The 12,460-nt window shown below is 42.4% G+C and overlaps 3 protein-coding genes across 3 annotated transcripts; 2 read left to right on the plus strand and 1 right to left on the minus strand.

Annotated features, from left to right (window-relative positions):
- Positions 1-933: 933 nt before the first annotated feature.
- Positions 934-1,852, plus strand: BDB00DRAFT_811308 (phosphatase inhibitor-domain-containing protein). Its single transcript, XM_053122609.1, has 3 exons — positions 934-1,316; positions 1,393-1,623; positions 1,722-1,852. Exons 1-3 carry the CDS (start codon positions 1,037-1,039, stop codon positions 1,736-1,738), a joined length of 528 nt encoding a protein of 175 aa, XP_052982254.1. The 5' UTR covers positions 934-1,036; the 3' UTR covers positions 1,739-1,852.
- Positions 1,853-2,182: 330 nt separating this feature from the next.
- Positions 2,183-3,835, plus strand: BDB00DRAFT_785933 (uncharacterized protein; the record flags this gene model as incomplete). The annotated part of the gene is made up of 2 exons (XM_053120568.1): positions 2,183-2,576; positions 2,658-3,835. 2 exons carry the CDS (start codon positions 2,183-2,185, stop codon positions 3,833-3,835), a joined length of 1,572 nt encoding a protein of 523 aa, XP_052982255.1.
- Positions 3,836-5,041: 1,206 nt separating this feature from the next.
- On the minus strand, positions 5,042-6,162 carry BDB00DRAFT_811311 (uncharacterized protein). The gene is made up of 2 exons (XM_053122610.1): positions 5,895-6,162; positions 5,042-5,794 (listed from the first exon to the last, which is right to left on the minus strand). Exons 1-2 carry the CDS (start codon positions 6,103-6,105, stop codon positions 5,163-5,165), a joined length of 843 nt encoding a protein of 280 aa, XP_052982256.1. The 5' UTR covers positions 6,106-6,162; the 3' UTR covers positions 5,042-5,162.
- Between the last annotated feature and the right edge of the window lie 6,298 nt (positions 6,163-12,460).

Below are 12,460 nucleotides of genomic sequence, written 5' to 3' on the forward strand. Positions count from 1 at the left end.
TCAGGAAGGTATTAGGGTATTAGATTAAATATAAAGAAAGAGAGCCAGGGCAAGCTAGCTTTGGCTGGGTTATTAGAGAAACTGTCAAGCACACTGGAAAAATGGGATATGATACGCATAAAATGCCAAAACAGTGGGATTGTAATGCTCGGAAAGTTTGTTGTTGCTGGCGCTGTTTTCTCTTTCCCTCCCATATCAGTACTCGCAGTTTTGAAGAAAATGATTTCGCTAGAATAGTAATTCTCTTTCGATCTATTTTTCCGGTTTGGCTATCCATCTTTGCCAACTCTTCCTTTTCTTTCTGTTTGTCGATAATTAATTGAACCATGCCATCCATCACAATAAGCTCCAATGAAAAAGTGTTGCTCCAAGATCATGCGAGTACCACGACTGTCTGCGAAAATGAGGTATGATGAAGTCTCGCACATCATGCAGACCGGGCACTGCTGAGTCCGTTTCCTATGGATGCAGAATTATATTTTAGCATATTCACCCGTGTACATCGTAAAAGATCAAACAGGGTGGCGAAGAAGAACGGTTGACATTGCGAGATATTGCCGAGGAAATTGTTGCCAAAGAGCGGTTAAAGACATGGAGAAAGGCCAAGAAACACTCGAGTAGTGCGACTGAAAAACAGCAACAGCAACAACAACGAGGAGGAGGAAAGGGAAATCGATCCAAATCCGTAGCACTTGTCGGTGCCATCATGGAATATTTAGCAAGAAGACGACAACGTCGAAGCCATCAGCCACTACGCGAAGATAAAGATTCCATTACTGCTGCAGAATCTACATCATTGCTTTAAAACAGCCTTTTCTAGCTGTGAATAACGATTAAAAGCCTCTACCATATGCTATAGTAGATTGCCATAGGCCCCATATATCGCCAATGTTGATTTGCATGGATGGACAAGTGAATACATTTTTCGTAATTGATCACCCGACAAAGTGTTCACGGCATATACTTTTTTTCTTCTTTTGCATTTGTTTCATATCAGTATACTAATAACAACAACAACAACAACAAGACGAAGACGATGGAAGAACAAAGAACAAATGGAAATTACCATCCGCCCACACAAACACGCATGGCAGGCGGTGCAACGTCAACTCCAACTCATGGATCAAGAACTATAACGCTCGATCCAACACAAGATCAGCATAGCGATGATCGAGAAGATGCCAGCGCCGAGAATAGCGAAGACGAAGTCGGTGTTTTACGCTTGAGAGGCGACATGTCAGCTCGACGACCTCGTGCCATTCAATGGGACGAAAGTGTCGTTGATAATGAACACATGAATAAGAAAAAATCAAAAAGTACCTTTTACTGATGTAGTTAGATTAAGACGAAGAGGGAGAGAATTAACTAACCTCACTTTTCTCTCTCTCCAAGTCTGTTGTATCTATCAAAAACCTCGCGCAGTGGGCGAATCGTCTTCGGAATCCGAAAGCGACAGTGATAGCAGCAGCAGTAGTAGCAGTGGCAATGATAGCGATAGTTCGCATGGTGACAAGTGTGGACACAAGCATCACCATCACCGGCATAGCAACAAGAAGAAAAAGAGACGTAATCCTCGGGAAGCCAGTCCAAATGCTTATGAGCGTCAACCTGTTTATAATAAAGGTAAAAAAAAGATACCTTCGTATCAACGTTGTTCACTTTTGCATGAATTATTAATGAATGGGGTCGGGTTTGTATTCCATGGGCTTGTTTCTCTGTAGATCGACAGCGGAAATAGGTGTATACAAGTAGCGAGAAAAAGGAGTAGGGCAGGAGGATTAAGGAATGTTGGCAAATAGACTAGCCTCCACTTATTTGATTTGGCTGGTTGGATCTCGGACAATATACGAAATATTTTTTTATTATTATTATTTGCTACTGTTATTATCTATTGTGTTTTCTTTCACTCCTAATTCCACAACACCAGAAGCATCCGCAACAGCAACAACGTTGTTTCTTTTCTCTTCTACAAGTACGGGCTATGGAGAGCAACAACAATGATCCAACAACAGTATCGGCAACAAGGCCAGCACCTGCTACAAATATTTCATCCACCTCCATGTTAACAACAGCAACTACAACAACAACAGCCACTCGAGCCCTTTGGCCAGACTTGCTTCATTATGGACTACAAGCGGGCAAACACAAAGCAAAAAAGAAAAAGAATGCACGCTCAAAGTCAATGTTCGAGTGGGTCTACGGCAACAACAACAACAACAATAAAAAGGAAGATCATCAACACGATTGTTGTATCAGCATACCTGAATATGGAAAAGAGGATGATGCTTATTCTTCCTTTTACAAAAACAACAACAACAGCTGTGGCAGCACCATTAACCGGTATGGTCCGCTTGGATCGACTCTCTCTTCAGCTGCAAGTACGACGAGTACCGTTAAAGCCGATAGCGGATCGCATGTACAAGTGTTTCTAGTAAAGTTTGCAAAAACACTCGTGGCTGCGGGTGCTCCTTCACATCGATTGGACCATTGTGTCCAATTACTGATGCAAAAGCTCAATATCAGGGCTCAGATTGGTTACGTACCGGGCTACTTGATCGTTTCCTTTGGTGATCCAGGTAATACATACAGTACCCGTTACATAACTACTGCTGTATCTACTTGATAGATTTTGCGAAAACTAATGCTTCTAAGATAAGAATCTCTTGGATCCGCTGCTCAGCTTGTCACTGTCACTACAGGGCTGGACTTGAGTCGCTTTTGCCGCACCTATAGATTATTCGAATCCGTTCTTTGCGACGATATCACCATACGAGAAGCCACACTGGCACTAGACCATATTGCTCAGGGCCCTTGCTTATACCCATGGTGGTTGACTTGGATCGGATACGGCCTTGCATCAAGTGCAAGCATGCCACTGTTTTTTGCAGGAGGATTTGTGGACATGGCATTCGGGTTCTGGTGGGGCATCGTGGTTGCTGGCGGGGTCGTCCACTTGTCAGCCAGAGTCACTCGATTCGCCAGTATATTTGACGTGGTCATGAGCGCTCTCATTGGGTTCTTGTCCGCCGCCGTTGCGTCCCGGTTGTCCATTTCGTGTTTCTATGCACTATCGATTGGCGGCGTTGTCATGCTATTGCCAGGCTATGCTACACTCACAGCCTTGCTGGAAATTGGGAGTGGCGCTGTTGCATCAGGCACGCTTAAATTGACCACTACGCTTGTCTATTCGTTATTGATTGGATTCGGTTTGGCTATTGGCGCTAGCACCCATCAACTCATTTTCCCGTCACTTGCACTCGTCTCTTCGGACGATATCTGTGAAAGCAACGCTTTGTCATCGCGCTTATATGATATCCTGTTTGTGCCCGTGTTTGCAGCTGGTCAATTGATAATCCTTAGAGCACGGTGGAACAAGTACCCCATTATGCTCCTATTGGCTGCTGTATCCCATTCGTTGCATCGCGTCTGTCTGAGTCACTTTGTCGTGTATCCGCATGTTGCAACCGTCCTCGCTTCTTTGGCCGTCGCCCTCGTTTCCAATCTGTATGCACGACTCACATCCACCGTTGGGTTTGTCGATATGCTGATGGGCTTGTTGTTCTTGGTACCTGGCTCCGTGGGCGTTTCGTCGTCCCTCGACACCTTTGGCCAAGCACTACAAACCTCAGACCCCATGACTGAAATGTCCATCATTTTGAATGCAGGACAACAAGGCCTTATCTTTTCTTCGCATATGATGGTCATTGCTGTATCGGTATCGGTCGGCCTTGTTTTGGCAGCTATACTGCTGTATCCTGTACGGAAAGTGTTGGATTGCAAAAGGAAAAAGTCACCATATCATACAAAAGACTGGGTTGGCGATATCACCTTTTAAAACATATACTTTCTAACACGTGTAACTCTTTTCCCATCGACCCATTCTCCATTCAAGCACACATACGTTTTCCTTTATGTACAAGTCGTTTTTTCTTCATTTCATTGAATGAGGTTCACTGTATATTTGTTATAGCTTTTTCTATATATTATTTCCGGCGAAGAATTAAACATACACTCTTATTCTTATCGAGGTAGCTGTCATTTTATCGTGTGGTTTTAACGTGCATCGTCATCGATGTCTCGTTGCGGTTGTGGAAAAATTAGAAAGTACAGTAATGCAAAGTAATGCAATAGTTATAATATATGCTGTGTCACGCGTCACCCATCATGAGTAACGGGCATAAACAGCATCAGCAGCAGCTTCTTAAAACCCAGGTATCTAAGGGAGAGATTGTTATACTCACGAGCTATTCTGTCGACCCCATTCTGCTATATGTGTATGTACTTTTACCCAAGATTTATGTATATTCAAGAGCCGGGGATGCATAAGACCACCCTGGGGACATATTGTATTATAAAAGTGGAACCCACCCCCCCTTTCTTCTCCCCTATATGTATGCATGTAATCTTGACTGGTTACAAAAAGGTACTGCTTAATACTGGGTGAGTTCAACAACGTCTGCATACGCATAACAATTTATCGTAAAGCATTTGCTGCCATTGCCTGTGCACTACTGCTGCGCTGATTGTTATTTGGGACACAAAAATAGAATGGCCATCAATAACATGTCCGTTCGTTACGATCACAGATTAGCGAATAAACCTATATAACTTAGCTCAAACAACTAGGTCTCATGCCTTGGGTGGGTTGGTAATAACATGTATCTTTATAGACTCATTTGAAAATGCTCAAATTTTTTCTTTCGAACATACATCTTGTCTTCTCATATGTCAGTTATGTCTAGAGTATAACTTTTCTTATAGCAGGATACCTGTGTTCTCTGAGCATGTGATGGAATTTTACATGTACAAGGTGTATCTGAAGGAGCCATTTCCTGTACTCTATTTCGCGGTGAACGCTTCGGATTTGCAGAAAAATATATGTTACAGCATCAGCAGATTATTTCTGAGAGTAATCTGTCATACGCAGCTAATATGCACATGCGTAAGGTCCCTCGTAATTCCGAGCAAAGAACCGATGAAAGCAGCGCCAAGATTGCTCTTATTTGCTTATGAAAAAAAGTCATATACAATGGTAGTGTTGCTGACATTGTTCTTTATTATTAGGAAAAAAAGTGTTATGCACTTTGGATGCTAGTATGTAAACGTGCAATAGAGGTACTAAGTGTTGTTTTGTACATAAAAATTAGGAAAAGAGTATCCTTTCAAAATAATACATCGCCCATGACAATTTGATGAAATGCTGCGGCTTCCGCCTTGTTGTTCTTTGCTGCTGATGCTACAGTTGATGATACCACCAGTTCCAAATCCTTGTTCTTCTTTGATGATGACGATGGTCCCCAAAACACTTCTATGGGCTCATCCTTGACTCCTTCTTTGTACGATAATACCTGTAGCAATCCAGGTATAGGCGAAATTTCCATCTGTACCAACGGCCGCCACGTGCCGTCGTCCTCCTTTTTACCCTTGGGTTCCACAACACGTACATCCGTTATTCGGCCACGCAGATCACTGTTGTCGTTGCTTTCACTGCCACTCTGGAATTTAAGAAACCAGCTTTCCAACACTTGATTCAATGAATACGTGCTAAACTGGAACGTTACAGGCGAGTTGGTCAAGGATCGTTTTCGAAGTCGGTGTAAAGCATCGATGCTGACATAGCCTTCAAAGTAGATCGGTGCCTCGGCTGAAATATATGTCACGTTTTTCAACACCATCATGGCATATGACGGGAACGATTGATCATCACCTTCGTCTTCTCTTGGATGGTTGTGTTGATGGATTGGTTGGTCGGGTCCGAAGCGACGAAAGGGTGCGTCTATCCGGAAAATGTAACCTATACGCACAACATGGAGGATGATATTGTTATGTTAGAAGGACATTTTTAATTCCTTTCACAATATATAAAACAATGATGAGAAATGGTGATGTTGTACCAAATGGAGTAGGGTCGCTTAAATCGGTATCGTAGCCTTGATCACTATCGAGCACTTCTTTGATCGGTTGTACAACTGCTGGTGACGATGCTTCTATCGACCGAACCATGATCGCCATTATGAGCACAACCACTGTCCATGCTAATTTTAGTTGTCTTCGTCGTTGTAGCCCTCGATCGTAGCAGCAACAGCATCGATGTAAGGCTACCATTTTTTTGATGCACGATGGTACAGTGGAAGAAAAGAGAAAAAAAGAATGAGAAAGGAAGTGACAAAAAAGAAAGGAAGGAAAAAAAAATCATTGTTTGCGTATGTGCGTGGCATGAATAAATCAAGTAGACAAGCGCGGGTACTTAAGGAATTATATCCAAATATGGACATAGTTCGGTCCAGTTCATAATCTTGCATGAATAATAATGTTGATCCGGTTTCTGACTCGCTGTCTTTTCGCTGTCTCGTACAGCCTCACTATCTGGATACTCCAGAGCCAGGTACAATATTGAGCACAAGCGGTACGACTGCCTCTGAAGGCAACTGCAGGTTATCAGTACTACCGCCAAATCCTCCTTCGTTGTCTTTTTTCATCATCATCTCTATTATTGCTGCTGCTGGTAGTAATCTGAAGTAGTCAAAATGGAATCCTTCATTTTGGTACATATTTCCAGAGCGTATCTTTTGATATCGTTGATTACGCACGCGAGATACATATTGAGAGAATTAGCAGTGCTAAAACACACGTCGCAGCACGATGAGCGGCAAATCGTAATGTGCTTGATAGTATTCAACAAGAAGCGTACGACTGTTTCGTCATAACACTAACGTATAAATTCAGCCATTATTACTTTGATATACGCCTCGCTCCGTCTAGTAAATAGTTTTTGGTACCCAAAAAAGGAGCTTAGACTATAACTCAGCGAATAACCATACATCATGTCATAAAATCTACCCTATACTGTTTGGGAGAGCCAGTCATCCTATACCGTCCAAACTCCAAGGCGTCGAGCTTGTATGATTACATACCGTATGTACTAGACTTTCTTAAATACTTAATGGAAGACGAACATCTCAATAAGAAGAGACTTACTAACTGATATATTCTTATTCCTTCTTCCCTTCTTCATATTGCATTCAACTCGGATGTGGTTTGAAGAAGGCGAATAGGAACCAAACACTAGGAATTTATTCCTTTCCCAAGGTCATCATTCCAGTCAGTTCGAGCTCATGTGGATGGTGTTCCTTCAGAAGCCTACCTGTAACCAGAGCAATGTTGTTCTCCAATCCCTGCCACCGAAAGCTCAACCGAATTTATCCTCGCCCTTTTCGTATCCTGTATTCCCCACCGGTTGTAGCCAGTGTCACAGTCGTGAAAGTCCAACTCTTTCTTTCACCTTTGCCATAGGGATTCCTGAAGCTGAGGTGTCCGGGCCGGGGTGTTTGACCAGCGGTGTGAGTGGTACACTGCAATGGAAAGTGTTAGCTTTTTCCAGGCTAGCCGAGTAAGCGAAACCTCTTTTACTTGGTGTCGATTCGAGGATTGGCAGAATTCCGACTTTGGCTTGATCAGTCTTTTGACAACAGACTATCAAATACAGACACGTAACAATGGTTGGTAGTGCCGTTCCCAAACTGGTGCCTTGTAGATTTTGTAGATCTACATATGCTTCCGTTAGCGAAATAAAGGGCCATTGTCAGGTGATGTTGCCGTAGGCGAAATGATTGTGTTGTTAGCAAAATATAAAGTCGCTAGCTGTTGTCCGAATGAAGAGGATTCGAATTCTTGTAGAGCGAAAGGGTTGTCCCCTTGAACAGCTTGAGGCAACCTCGTGTCTTTCTGTAGTGCTGGGCTCTCTAATTTTTCGTTCTTTGTAACTCTCTGCTGCTGTTTTTTTGTGGATGGTTTGAATAGAATGATTATCTGTCATTGAGCGTTTACTTTGCGGACGCAACTCAATTCGAGCTAAAGATGCTGTTCCAACAGTCATCTAGTCGTTCCTGCCCAACCGTGGATTTCAAACGGTAAGAAAAAGAAGTTGGGAATATTCATGCACTGCCGAGGAGTTGGCTTCTCTTGCACTTCACATATTGCCACTATTATTATTCTTGAGCTCCTAACAGTAGAATGAAAGGACTTGTCAAGAAACAGGGACCAGCAAGTAGTTTGATACATAGTTGATTCAGTTATTGAAGGATGGTGCATACATACTCCTATGATATATAATATGCAAGGAATGTGAAATACCTGGTGGGTATTTCAACAGTGAGTCTGAGACAAGTCTGAACAATTTGGCTGAGCTTATGACCCACCTAAAATTCCAACTTGCTGTACTTTGGAAAAACGACCACATCAACTGGTTTTTATAACTTTAAAACTAATCACACAGAACGAACGCGTCAGAGAATTGATCTTTCAGTGATGGCTTGATGGACTTCATTATCGTCATTATCGACGGTAGCGCAATTGCAATAGTAATTACGCAAAATCAGAGATATACCTTTTTAACGCATGGTTAATCAAGTGTCACATTGAGAGACAGGAGCTTAGGTTGGTCCCTCAACAACCATGACATACAACTAAACTTATATAAAGTCTTTTTGTCCCAAGAAAAAATATTAGCGTAGTATACCTCAAATTGCTACATACTCTTTCTTTCGAGCAGTGTTACAATTGTAAATTGAGCGCAGTGGCTGCATATTGATTTAGCCTCTCAACTTTGATGCATCACCATAACCCTTCGTCGGGTATCATTATCCTCCTTACTGGGAGGATAACACTCTCAATAATTTTGGCTTGCATGCTACAGCACACAACGTGATGCACTTGACCAGTACTGTACTCATCTTCATTTTACGAATTTCGTATGTCTCTAACGATCGTATTTACTACGAAATATGTCACATTAAATCTTTGAGTGGTCATTCTATATCGAAAATGTTTCTATTTATTTATGAGCTTACGCTATGTTGGTTTTATCCCTATTATGTTGTCTACGTTTCAAAAACTGCTTCTAAGTGTACGTGCGGACTGAGAGAAAAGAATTAGTACAAAAAGAAACCAAAGCTTCTCATGGAAAACAACTACGTAGGTAGAGTCATTGTAAAGTAAACCGTTCTGGTGCTGATGCTTCTTTTGCACATATTATGTGTTTCTCGAATTACAAAAAATTTTAACTTGTACAATAGGCAACAACTTTATTCACTAATCTATGGATAATTCTAATGTATGTATCTTACTCTTCGGTTCTACAACGCTTGATTTCATTTCACAATTTGTCTATACTGATACCGAGATCACGACGTTTGTATTCCAACTGACTTGCAGCATCAGTGGCTGATAAATAGCTTTCTCGTGCTATCCGCTCGACTTCTTCATACATCAGTTTTCTTCGGCAAAAATAAACCTCGACTCCGTGGGATTCCTTCTCCATCGCGTGCGGCACGTTTCTTCCAGAAATTGAACTGAAGGCTGGCAGCAATTCCAATGGTGTACTTTACTTGCGCTAGACATCGGTGACAGTTGGAAGCTTTCTTATAAGCTTATAGCTTTGTGGAGGCGGTGACGGCGATGCCAAAGATGAAGCTTCTATTGGGAGCATATAGCCAGTTGTGCCAGTTTGATGATCAACTTAAGGGATCTCGTTTCTTGCGACGCCAACTTCTGAACTGGGAGCCATATTCGCTGGATTGCGGGAGAGGTACAAGGGTTGGAAATAATTGGAGTCAACAGCTTCTAGAGTACTGATAAAACCTTGTCGCTGTGACGATCCAATAGTCTCAATGTCGCTTCTGATCCCACTGTTGTTGCCGAAGGAAGATCGCAGTAGTTCCGTTATATGTGGCATAGCCCTTTCAATCTGTATGCCTAACGGCTCTTCTTTTTCGCTGGTTCTTGCTCGATAACGCAACATGTCCAATCCATACTGTTTGTATAGCGGGTCGTCGAATATGGGGTGGGTCCACGAGAAATGGTTCCGATGAAGCTTTTGAGAAGCACAGAGTTCTAAAATAATTTTATATCAAATATTTAGAGATTTTTTATAACAATATGATATAATAAATAGTGACTATGTATGTACCTGAATAAAAACAATTCAAATATTTTAAAAGTTCCAAAAAGTTTGGACCTGTAAGATCGTTTTGGGCAGTCCTCGTCTCGAACTTGTTTTCCCAGTACTCGATATCAGGAAAAACGTTTTGTTGCAAGCTCTGTGGCGGATCGATTTTGGCCCGTGGTAACGAAAATGCACCAGCTTTTTTGGCATAGAAACCAACTAAAGCACGAATCGCTGGCTTCGGAAGACTTGTCAAGTAGCATCCGATCATCTTGTCCGACCCCCCTTCCAATTCGACGTTGATCACTGTCAGAAACATCTTGTTCAGTGATCGACCTCAGAACACTACCGCGGTTGATGTGTGTTATTTTGCTCGGTTGAATACCAACAGCTCGGAGCGCTTCCTGATGTCCATCTCTTTGCGTATTGTAAGTGATAGCTTGTATACGATTGACACCCTACAAGACGTGTATGTCGTACCAATGTCTGCATGATGTGAAATCCGGAGCTCTTTTTAATATGCTAGCGGCAAAAAAGGTGGAATGCCAAAGCTCCAATCGGACAAACTTCTGCACAGCGGTGTCTGATGCCAGCACCGTACTCGACTCTCCCATGCTGATTGGTCTTGCCCTTACTCATAGTAATAACCAGAGCAATACACTTGGTCGGGCATTCATCCTTGAATTCGGTACAGAATAAATCTGGCGGCTGCATAATACGCTTGGTCTCGCCTCGACCTAGTACATCGCATGGCCAAGCAAAAAATCCAGTCGGTTGCGTAAATGATGAGGCATATTACGTCCAATTTGATAGCGCGAAACGAGCTTTGGCTCGTCCAACGTATATCCGTCGTTAAGTATGTTGATGCCACGGTCCGTATTCTTTTCTTTTACACACTGTATTTCCCCGGTCGTAGTCGCTGAAGAAGTTCTTGACAATCGTTCCTCGGGCTGGTGGGTGCATATTTCCAAGGACAGCTTGTAATTCTATAGCTGCTCTGGCCTAAGCCTGTAGTGCTTCTTTACCCAAGCACTTGGATTTGCCGTCTGGGAGCTTATCTTTCTTGTTTTTGATATTAACATTGGCCACTATTTCTTTCGATTTTCGCGTCCGCAGTTCCAAGAGTTCTTTTCTGTCTTGAAGCTGTCAAATAAGCTCATGCTGCATCACGGTATTTAGTAGTAAACCCTACATAAAGTTATATGAGGCAGGCCAATACTAACTCTCGAGTATCGGTGACAGCACCCCCTCATGTTGATCTAACTCTACATAGTAGCACGATCATTTTTCCTGCAACAAACGCGTCATCCCTTCGTCAATGTTTTCCCGTACCTGTGTGCAGCGGAAGCAATTGCAGAAAATTCATGCATCGGGAACTTGCCTTCCCACGAGTCCTGTCAAACTCTTTACTCCTTCCCCTTCATTCTGTATCCATTCATGACATATTAGCAATAGATTATCAAAAGAAAGGGCAGGTCTTTAGCTTTAACATGATACTAATATCATTTACAGTTACGACGATAAATTGTGGCGGAATATTGCTTTGGAAATTGCCTAGTCTTGAAAAACGATGCCAGTTCCCCTTCACCGTGTCTCGAACTTGTTTCTCGAACAATCGAATCTGAAGCATGCAGTTGGTTCGTGTCAGTTGCGACAGTGCCCTCTTCTTCCTTCCTTTTCAAATAAACTGAGTATGTTCATCATTCAGCATAGAAAGATTCATGTAGAGCAGAGCCGTGGCTATAGAATGATACCAATATCGACACATTTCTCGGATAATAAACGACGAAACTATAGCTAATAATGTAGAATGATCAATGAAAAACGATCGTTTTTCTGCTGCACTGTTGACTGAAACATGCATCGTGCTCTTCCTTAGTGTTGACCTCATCGCCTATGTGCTCGTTTGGCTATTGGACAACAAATCAATCACGCAATTGCCGAGAATCTAATCGATTGTTCCATTTCTTCACAACGAATCTTATATAAAAGGTACGCGTTCCCACCCATCCATAGTTCTTTGGCCTCTTCTCTTCCGCTTCTTTCTCCTTCTCCTTCCTCCTCGTCATCAACTGTACGTATAACTCCTGGGAAACGGGATCCATCGCATTACCGTGCGTGTGGTGGTGTGCATGTCTGTCAAGAAGTATCACGACGACTCACGATCAAATCTCTTGCTTTCTTTCATTTCTATAGCCGTCTCCTCCTCGGCCTCGCCCGCCACTTTTGCTTTATTTTATTTTTCTAAAGACAACAACGTAAGTGTTACTGCTTTAAAAGAGGAGAGAAGCAAAAGTGTACATAGTGTGTGTCAAAGATGATGATGACTGTGGTATTGATTACTCACGATCGAGCCTCTTCTTTTTCTTTTGATAGCTCTCTCTTGCTCTCTCTTGCTCTTTCTCTCTCTTGCTCTCTCTCCCTCTTGCTCTCCGTACACGACGTAGGTATTCTTTTTACTATGCTTTGTGGCCTCTTCTTCACCATCATGTGTCATCAAGTAGTATTGAAGATATG

This window comes from Zychaea mexicana (genome assembly GCF_025766255.1).
Source record: "Zychaea mexicana strain RSA 1403 chromosome Unknown BDB00scaffold_17, whole genome shotgun sequence".
In the NCBI taxonomy this organism is placed as follows: domain Eukaryota; kingdom Fungi; phylum Mucoromycota; class Mucoromycetes; order Mucorales; family Lichtheimiaceae; genus Zychaea; species Zychaea mexicana.

What these genes read in the sequence shown, in the direction of transcription:
- BDB00DRAFT_811308 (XM_053122609.1), top strand. Translation starts at nt 1,037, where the DNA reads ATGGAAGAACAAAGAACAAATGGAAATTACCATCCGCCCACACAAACA. An exon ending in GAATAAGAAAAAATCAAAAA is followed by an intron (nt 1,317 to 1,392) that starts GTACCTTTTACT and finishes TCTCTCTCCAAG; the next exon opens with TCTGTTGTATCTATCAAAAA.
- BDB00DRAFT_811311 (XM_053122610.1), bottom strand. Translation starts at nt 6,105, where the DNA reads ATGGTAGCCTTACATCGATGCTGTTGCTGCTACGATCGAGGGCTACAA. An exon ending in AAGCGACCCTACTCCATTTG is followed by an intron (nt 5,795 to 5,894) that starts GTACAACATCAC and finishes TTGTGCGTATAG; the next exon opens with GTTACATTTTCCGGATAGAC.